The sequence below is a fragment of the Scomber japonicus genome, chromosome 2 (genome assembly GCF_027409825.1).
Source record: "Scomber japonicus isolate fScoJap1 chromosome 2, fScoJap1.pri, whole genome shotgun sequence".
Taxonomy (NCBI): Eukaryota; Metazoa; Chordata; class Actinopteri; order Scombriformes; family Scombridae; genus Scomber; species Scomber japonicus.
Genome location: NC_070579.1, coordinates 8,051,317 through 8,061,436, shown reverse-complemented (window position 1 = coordinate 8,061,436; position 10,120 = coordinate 8,051,317). Strand labels below are relative to the sequence as shown.

General features: G+C 45.1%; 1 protein-coding gene across 1 annotated transcript in view; it reads right to left on the bottom strand.

Annotated features, from left to right (window-relative positions):
* Positions 1-321: 321 nt before the first annotated feature.
* cacna1ab (calcium channel, voltage-dependent, P/Q type, alpha 1A subunit, b) overlaps positions 322-10,120 on the bottom strand; it is a 124,640-nt gene continuing 114,841 nt past the window's right edge. The window contains exons 44-46 of the mRNA XM_053339471.1: positions 5,700-5,904; positions 3,193-3,431; positions 322-1,515 (exon numbers count right to left, since the gene is read on the bottom strand). Coding sequence (XP_053195446.1) covers positions 787-1,515; positions 3,193-3,431; positions 5,700-5,904 — 1,173 coding nt within the window. The 3' untranslated portion in view covers positions 322-786. The remainder of the gene's footprint in view (positions 1,516-3,192; positions 3,432-5,699; positions 5,905-10,120) is intronic.

Sequence of the window (10,120 nt, the reverse complement as noted above, 5' to 3'; positions counted from 1 at the left end):
TTTTCATTGTCATGTAAAGTTTCATTTTGTTCTTCATTGTTCAATTTAGATTTTTCTGGAGGCATAGCTTGGCATGTAAGGGTTTAGGGGGTCCTGGCTTTTTATTAATTTTATTTTCCTTTTAAAAGTATCTGTTGAGGAGCAGAGTCGAAGCAGTGGACTCTTGTGTTCCAGCTCGTTTTCAGGCTTTTACAGTAAGCAGACCGGCCAGCGACAAACAGCGCAGATCTGACACAACTAACCAATTACGCCGCGTCAGTCTGGGAGAAGTGCTTTTAGGCCTCGCAAACCGCAGTCATCCTTGGCCTTTTTCTTTTTTAATTAATTAATTATTTTTTACAACGACATGCTTCTCCCTCGCTTTCTGTTCCCACACCTCTCTCTTCCTCCTGCAGCCTGGCCTTGCTGGTCAAGCAGAGAATTCTGGGAAGCGTAGTTCTGTGACTGAGAGAGGGAGAGGTAAACTGAGCCCGCGCCGTGTCCCATTTGTCTTTTTTTTTTTTTTAAATCAAGTTATTCATCTGCTGCTCTGTCACTGATTTGAGTCTTACACAAAATGTGTGAAAAGCTATTTGCAGCACCATCATCCCCCTCCCCCTCTGCCCCTTCCTCACATTTTGAGTCCAAGGGGTGAAGGTGAAGGGTCTGGAGGACGTCCAACCCCTCCCCCAACATCTCCCTCCTCTACCACCTCTGCTTTATTAAAAGTCTACATATTCAAGGCCAGAGCACTGGAGGCTGCTGTTCTTCTGCTCTCCTGCCCTTATCTCTCGCTCCCTGTGGTCGCTAGCACCAGTCATCCTCGTCCGTCTCACTATAAGGTTCATGTAGGCCCTTGCGGGGCCCTCGGGCATGAGGGGGCCGGTGGTGTGGGTGGGGGGGCGCCCCCGGTGGTCCCCTTCGATGTGGGGAAGGTGAAGATGAGCGGTAGCCATTGGGCACCCTGCGAGGATGCGGGTGAGGGGGCGGAGGGGGCCCGTGACGGGCAGTCCTAGGTGAGCGTGGGTGTGGGTGAGGATTCCCCCCATGTGGGTGCGGGTTGCCATGGGAGAGGCTTTGCTCATAGGCAGGGGGCTCGTGGTGCCGCTCGTACTCGTAGTCACGCTCGTAGAAAGGCCCGTCGCCTTCCAGGCTGTCCCCAGGCGGAGGCCCACTCCAGCGGCCTCGGTGAGGGGACCTGGGCGAGCCGTGGAGGGGCGAGCGCGGGGACTGGTGTCTAGGGGAGCGCGGCGAACCGTGCCTGGACGAAGAGCCCCCGTGGTGGGGGGAGCCGTGGCGTGACGGAGGTCGGTGGTGGTAGCCTCTTTCGTGGTCTGGTGGGGAGAAGTGTCGGGGCGAAGGTGAGCGCAGGCGGCCCGGCCCCGGAGGGCCATAACTGGGCTTGCGGACGGCGGGGGAGTAGGTGACATGCGGACGGGGGACAGCGGGTGTCTGGGGCAGCTGACGACGGCCTCTCCTCGGAGTGCTGGTCCCCGAGGTGGAGGGGACCGGGCTGCCGCTCACCGAACTACTGCCCTACAGCAAAATGTAAACAAGGAAAATCAAAACGCACCACAACAACAACAACAACAACGGAGACCAGAGTAGAGCAGAGTGGTGGTGAATCAAAGATCAAGGTAGATAGAGAGAAAGATAGGAAGATGGACAGAAAGATAGAAAGAGCGATAGAGAGAGAGATAGATAGATAAAGAAGAGATAAACACCATTGAAAACCATTCAAAAACAGTGATGAGGCAAAAAATTGACACCAAGAAGCCACATGTCACATTGAAGAAAAATGGACAGAGAGAGAAAAACAGTGACAAAGAAAAAAAGCATAACACAAAAAAGAGAAATTGATATCCATAAGTAGGAGTATGTTAATATAAATAACTAGGCGTGAACTCTTTCTGGATAAATAAACAGTCGCTGATGTGGGGACAAAAAGCAAGGGAGGGAGGGAGGGAGGGGGGGGGGGTTAACAGATAAACCAGGATCCAAACATATAAAAACTATTACAAACACAGCTCATTATACTTTAAACAGTCAAATATCTGGAGAGTATTTGGCGTAATTGACCTACGGCTAAGTCCCGCCCTCAAACATGATGAGCCAATCACAGTGCGTATAGCCATTCCCAGTTTAAAAATGGTCAAACGGTGTTCATGGGGTACATGCAACTCTGACACAAGGTATCCTGAGAGGCTGGGCAACGGGGTGTATTTTTGACCCTTTATTAAGCCACATCTCAACCGAGAAAAGTGTCTTCTTTGGATGAAGTTGTGCGGTAGACCAAGGACATCGTATTTGAGGCAACATATTGTCACTTTGCTGGAAAGAAATATAAAGTTATCTTTAACATCTCTAAAGTTAGCTAAAGTTAGCCTAACGTTAGCTCCTAGCTGCGTTGTTCATCATGTCACTTTTTCTAGTTTTTGTACTTTGGTGATCGTACATCATTGTTAGCTGTTGTCCAAAGGGCTCAAGTTAAACTAACATTAACTTCTGGAGCTTAGCTTCATTAACTTATCTGTAATAGCCGAGATAACAAAGGTTGGCAAATGTTAAGCTGGATGATTCAATGTAAATACTGTAGCACCAAACTAACGGAGAGACACTCTTGGTAAAGATGGTAAAAAGGCTGTTATATTTTTCTCATATTCTGATCCAAAAACCTTAACTTCAGAGGCTCTTTGATGTCAACAATGTTGTCTGAGATGGTGATGGCGACGAGATGCGGTTTATCACGTTTGCACTGGGACCTGTACATTTTGGCTTGTAACTGAAGCTTTTTATCGACCTTCTCAACAATAAAATGATTAATATATCCCTCCAATGCGTAGTTTAGACCCTTTTGGTGACTTCTAGATGATATCTGATCTTTCTGTTTCCAAAAATCATCAATGGCCTCCTGCAAAATGTGGAGGGGGGCGTTGCTTAGCCATAGGTCAATTCCCCAAATAGCCTTACAATAGCCTTATAGCCAATAGCGATACTGACTGTAATGTAACATATATGACGAACGTCAGCACTGAAGTATCCAAAATGACAGTAAAGAACATTTTTGAGGCTTTAATCCAACCTGTGTTGACTATATAAAGGATTCTACACATGCTGAAATTAACAAGAAAAAACACACAAGGAAACACACTTTCAAGATCCCTACTATTTTGTGACCCTTGGCATTAAAATCTTGGCATCTTTTTGGCCCACCTGTCTGTGACCCCGCCCCTCCGGCCCCTCGCTGGGCGAACGGGACCAGTGGTGGTCGTGTGGATGCCTGTGTGGGTAGTCGTGGCGGTCGGGTCCGTAGCGCTCCTTGTCCATGGAGCTGTGGTGATGGTGGTGGTGATGGTGGTGACGACGGTCCTTGGTCCTGCCGCGGTCCCGCTCGCGCTCCTTGGGTGGCAAGTCGCCTGACTGCGTTGTGGTGCTGAGGTCTGTGCCCAGACCTACCGAGGAGATGTCTCAGTTTACATTTGACAATACAAGGTGGTCATTTAGAAAAGCTTTGAATGCCACTGCACCACATGTAGCGCTGACAACCACTTATATAGTTTGGTTTTGTGCATGAAAAAGGATAAAAAGAGCCACATAAATATAACACAAGGACAGAGTTAAAGGACTTTAAATAACAGTCAGAAGTCTAAATGAACATTGAAACCTGATTTTCTTGCTGAAATCATTCCTCCTGTTCATACTGAGCATTAGAAGTCCAAAATGTAATTTAAAAGCTAATATGAAGCTTCAGCCGATATATTCGTCCTTATAGTTCAAAATCCAGCTTTTTGTTACTTTACTTCTAGGGAAACACTGTAGGCCGAGAAAAAAACAGGTGGAAGATATATCCACTGTATTTGACTAACACACACACACACACACACACACACACACACACACACACACACACACACACACACATAGCTGACCATTGATCGTTTTTTCTATTTTAGCTTAATTTTATTTACAATTTTCCTGTCTTCTCTTCCTTCCTTTCTTTCTTTCCTGTCTTCTCTTCCTTCCTTCCATCTGTCTTTCCTTTCTTTCTTTCCTGTCTTCTCTTCCTTCCTTTCTTCCTTCCTTCCTTTTTTCCTTCTTTCCTTCCCTCTTTCCTTCCTGTCTTCTTTTCCTTTCTGCCGTCCTTCCTTCCTTCCTTCTGTCTTTCCTTCCTTTCTTCCTTCCTTCCTTCCTTCCATGTGTCTTTCCTTCCTTTCTTCCTTCCATCTTTCCTCCCTTCCTTCCTTTCTCCCTTCCATCTTTCCTTTCTTTCTGTCTTTCTTTCCTGTCTTCTCTTCCTTTCTTCCTCCCTTCCTTCCTTCTGTCTTTCCTTCCTTTCTTCCTTCCTTCCTTCCATCTGTCTTTCCTTCCTTTCTTCCTTCCATCTTTCCTCCCTTCCTTCCTTTCTCCCTTCCATATTTCCTTTCTTTCTGTCTTTCTTTCCTGTCTTCTCTTCCTTCCTTCCTCCCTTCCTTCCTTCGGTCTTTCCTCCATTCCTTCCTCCCTCCTTTCCTTCCTTGTTCCTCCCTTCCTTCCTCCATTCCTTCCTTCCTCCCATCTCTCTGAAGTCCAGGAAGCAGAGGAGAGGATTCTCCATCAGATTAACGAGCCCTCCAATTATAAAAGGGGGATTTAACTGCTGCAGCCTCGTTGGATTAGTTTTACAGCTGAAGTGTGTAATTAGTGCGGCTTCCTGCTCACACAATGCTCCCTTCAAGGACTTCTTTGTGCCAAGACTTGACTCACAAAAAAGTTAGTGAATATGGAGATAACTCTGCTCTCTTAGCTCAATAAAAGCACAGATTGCTCTTAATTGGTTCAACAGCTGCTATTGTGTGTTGCCCCCCCCCCCCCCCCGCCACCCCCTCGAGCTCTGAAACAGCACCGAATGCACCGAGCCGACATGAAAGGCTCTACAAACAGGAAGAGCACCTTCACTGGAAATTTAAACTTGGAATAAAGAGCAGGAATCAGTCGTGTTAGTGTTTGCATATTTAATACACCCGGTCCTCTGAGTTAATTCATAAACCAGTCGTCCAAAAAGAAGGAAGGAAAGTGAAAAATGTAAAATGTGAGGCTGGTACTCAAAATAACAGAAGGCATTAAATGTAACTTATTATATTTGATGACTTTTCTAATTTTCTAACCAATATTTTCAGCTGTTAGGGTAAATGTTCCTTCCTTCCTTCTGTCCATCATTCCTTCTTTCCTTCCTTCCTTCTTTCCTCCCTTTCTCTTCTTCCTTCCTCCTTTCCTTCCTTCAGTCCATCATTCCTTCCTTCCTTTCTCTTCTTCCTTCCTTCCTTCCTTCCTTCCTTCAGTCCATCATTCCTTCCTTCCTTTCTCTTCTTCCTTCCTTCCTCTCTCCCTCCCTTCCTTTCTTCCTTCTTTGCTTCCTTCCTACCTTCCTTTCCTCCTCCCTTACTTTCTTCCTTCTTTCCTTCCTTCCTCCCTTCCTTCCTTCCTTCCTTCCTTTCTCCCTTCCTTCTTTCCTAAGATCAGCTGTTAGGGTAAATGTTCCTTCCTTCATTCTTTTCTCCTCCTTCCTTCCTTCCTTCCTTCCTCCCTTCAGTATTGCTAACTTGGAGTTTTCTTACTTCTTTGCTTTCTATTCATTTTCTAATTTAATGCCACATTTTTTTTTTACAGTTACATTTATTTTGTAATTAAATCTCATAACTCCATCACTTGAGACTCTCCACCATTGTCCATGAGTGACTCACCCGTGTCAGCATCAGTGTATCTGGTCAGGGACGGCTGGGAGGGGGTGCGGTGATTCCGGCCCCTGTGCCTGCGCCCCCCGCCGTGCCTCCCCTCTTCGGACACCACCCTCTCCAGGGAGTAGTCGTCCAGCCTCACGCCCCGGCCTGTGCGCCCGTGGACCAGGCTGGAGGTGGAGCGACGCATCGGATTGGTGTCTGTGATGGTCTGTGAGGAGGAGGAGGAGCGCCGAGACGGAGAATACGGAGAGGAGGAGGAGGGACAGATAGAGAGGAAGTGATAAGATGGGGGAGAAAAGAGATAAAAAAAGGGGAGAAAAGAGAAGGAAAAGAAGTGAGATTTAATATGATGTCATAGTGTATGACATCACTCCATATGGTCAAATGTCATTTCCTGAGTTTCCTGAATGTGAATGTATTTATTTAATGACAATATTCAACTTTAGTCAAACAGTAGCTCTTTTTTATATCTTAATCTTCTTAACATACCAGATGGGTAGCAGTTAACCTGACTCGGACAATTCAGGTATTTGTATTGTATTATTTAAAAGATAATATCCACATTTTGTCTCTCGTGTTGCCCTGTGTGGTGACCTGCACCCATCTGGCTGAAACAAACCACAAAAGAAAATATATATATATAATTTAACCAAGCATGAATCAATAAAAAAATGTATGGAATCAAGCATTCACATTGCTTGCCCTATAAAAAAGTAGCAGCTGAACCCTTTTCGACAAGCACGTGTGTAAAATGTAATACCATGCGTCTCCACCAAAAACATGGAGGGATGGAACAGACAGAGAGATAAAAACCGGGAACGGACAGAAAGAGAGAGAGAGGGAAAGAAAGAGGGGCAGAGAGACAGAGAGCAAGCATGAAGGACGGCCATAGAAACCATGCCTCACATGCACAAGGCAAAGGAGCCTATTGGACTTTTTTTTCTCCACATGGCGGCCATATTTAATTTACCACATACTCAGGTTGGAAAGACAAAGATATATATATATATATATTTTTTTTTTGGCACATCGTAGGAACATCAGACGGTTGATGTTCTTTAGAGCAGCAACGACTGGATAAATGGTGCTGAAATTATTGTAGATTTAACCCTCCTGTTGTCCTCGAGTCAAGGAAGGAAGGAAAGGAGGGAGGGAGGAATGGAGGAAAGGAGGGAGGAAGGAAGGAAGAAGGAAGGAAAGGAGGGAGGGAGAAAGAAGGAAGGACAGGAGGAAGGAAGGAAGGAAGGAAAGGAGGAAGAAGGAAGGAAAGGAGAAAGGAAGGAAGGAAGGAAAGGAGGAAGAAGGAAGGAAGGGAGGAAGGAAGGAAGGAAGAAGGAAGGACGGGAGGGAGAAAGGAAAATAGGAAGGGAGGAAGGAAGAAGGGGGCATGGAGGAAAGAGAGAAGGAGGAAGGGAGGAAGGACAGAAGGAAGGAAGGAAGGGAGGAAAGAAGGAAGGAAAGAAGGAAGGAAGGATGGAAGGAACAGTCAAAACAGACGGGGTCAATTTGACCCGGCAGGACGACACGAAGGTTAATCAATAATTACAGATATATAATCATTTAAATATAGCAAAATGTAAATTCTAGCAGATTATTAGTAGTTTTGAACCTTTCAGATTATTGATTGATGGTTGATTATTAAAGAAGCACCATGAAGAATAAGCTCACTGCTGCATTACCAAATCTATAGAAGACTATAAAAGCTGATTATTAGCAATAATTAAATCTTGCTGATTCGATGGGAACTCTAGATAATCATAATCTTTTTCTGCTGATTTAGATATTTGTAGTTATTGCATCTCTGCTTTTTTTCTTCATTTTTGTCCCAAACCTTCCTGCATTGATCACCGTTATCTCACACATGTATTGTTTCCCAACTCTGAGTACGACATAAATCAAATATGGCAGCCATGCAAATAAGGCAAACCATCATTCCACAACCTAAAACCTTCGTCAAAAAGCTCTGAAAGAACCCAACCAGAAAATTTCTACCGCACTGAGACTCTGATGGAAAATATTACACAGTTTAGCTAAATCCTGAATATCCTGATCATAGTCAGTGTAGTAGGTGAAAAATATTAAAGAATAAGTTGATTTCTGTTTGTCACATAAGTGTATAAGTATATAAAAAGTTACATGTAATATAATGGCACTTTTCCACTACACAGTACCAGCACTGCTCGGCTCGACTTGGCTCCAGAAACGACCTTTTCCATTACAAGAAGTACCTACTCAACGTGGGCGGGGTCGTCATAGCAACGGCTCCGCGAAACTGCCGTGACTTCGTTTTCTACTCGACACAAACACATAAACAACGGAGGACATGGAGGCGATGGTGTACTTGCTGCTGTATGTGGCTTTCTGTCAAACTCAAAGCAACAAAATTGAGCCGAATCGCTGTAACACTGTTGCCGGTATTTAAAAATGGCGGGTTTGATTCTTGTGTGGGACGGCTCATGACTCTTCCAGCGACAACTCTTCTGACCAATCAGTGGCCGGCAGTCTGTCGACGTCACATTTAGTATCGGCTCGGCTCGCTTGGAACCTCAGCAGAGCAGGTACTAAAAAAGTAGCAGGTACCAGGTACTATCTCTAGTGGAAACGCAAAAAAAAACCCTGAGTCGAGTCGAGTCGTGCTGGAACTGTGTAGTGGAGAAGCGCCATAAGTCTACTTTAACTCTCTAATGCCTGCATAGTGTAAGTGTATCGACATTTAATGCATCAAATTGGTGCATTTGGTCAAATATTACTTCTTGAACCTGTTTGAAGAATGATGTGTCGCATTAAATCACAGCAAAACCTACAAATCATTAAGTTATGAGAACTGGTCTTGTGTGATTTTCTTGCTGGGTTTATAACAGGCTCTTCTGACCAGGAAAGGACCCTGCTGATCACTCTGACCCCCCCGCCCCCCAAACCCAAGAAAAGCTTCACATCACCCTGATGACCAAACACATGTCAGTCTGCAAGCAGCAGGCCAGAGAAGTAGTCAGACGAACACAAGAGGATTCACCGTCCTGAGAGGAGGAGCTCCACATTACACAGCAGACTGTGTACACTCCCAGCAGCTAACACAAGCCATGCATGCCCTCCGGCTCGCTGGCAACACGGTACCACACACACACACACACACACACACACACACACACACACACACACACACGCTTGAAAAGAATCTGGGTGTCTATTTTGGATAACTTTTACACTTTGATTAACAGCAACCCTCCTCTTGCATGAATAACAAGGGAGAAATGGAGCTGAAATTATTGTAGATTTAACCCTCCTGTTGTCCTTGAGTCAAGGAAGGAAGGAAAGGAGGGAGGGAGGGAGGGAGGGAGGGAGGGAGGGAGGGAGGAAGAAGGAAGGAAAGAAGGAAGAAGGAAGGAAAGGAGGGAGGAAGGAAAGGAGGGAGGGAGGAAAGGAGGGAGGGAGGAAGGAAGGAAGAAGGGGGATGGAGGAAAGAGAGAAGGAGGGAGGAAGGGAGGAAGGAAGGAAGGAAGGAAGGAAGGGAGGAAGGAAGGAAGGATGAATACTTCAAATTGTTATAATGCAAAGAGTAAGTTTTAAATACCTTTGTACAGTTTTTTCGTTATTTTAAAGTTTTCTGGACTTGAGTGCCATTCAGCTTGTGGCCACTAGGTGAAAATGAGACTACTTTTCCAGACAGGTAACTAATTATAGTATATATCAGGCTCATTTAGGGATTAAATCATTCAGGAGAAATAACATACACACTGAAAAAGAGATAAATCTGATGCAAGAAATATATAACCCTAAAACATCTTCACTCAGACATGACTAAAAATATCACTATATCGCTGAATAGTGACCCCTGGTGGTCTCTGTGTCCATTACATCCCATATTGAAGTAAATCACATGTTCCTCCCTCCTTCCCTTTCTTCTTCCTTCCTTCCCTCCTTCCTTCCTTCCTCCCTCCCTCCTTCTCTCTTTCTTTCCTTCTTCCTTCCCTCCATCCTTCTTCCTTCCCTCCTTCCTTCCTTCCTCCCTCCTCCTTCCTTCCCTTCCTTCTTCCTTCCCTCCTTCCCTTTCTTCTTCCTTCCTTCCTTCCCTCCTTCCTTCCTCCCTCCCTCCTTCTCTCTTTCTTTCCTTCCTCCTTCCTTTCCTTCCTTCTTCCTTCCCTCCTTCTTCCTTCCTTCCTTCCTCCTTCCTTCTTTCCTTCCTTCTTTCTCCCTCCCTTTCTTCCTTGACTCGAGGACAACAGGAGGGTTAAGAAATATATAACCCTAACTCTAACCCATTTTTATTAACATCTTCACTCAGACATGACTAAATATATCACTATAACGCTAAATAGTGACCCCTGGTGGTCAGTGTGTCCATTACATCCCAAATTGAAGTAAATCACATGTAGAGAAGTGGAGAAAAAAAGTGCATGTCATCCAGATTTAGACACTCAGAAATA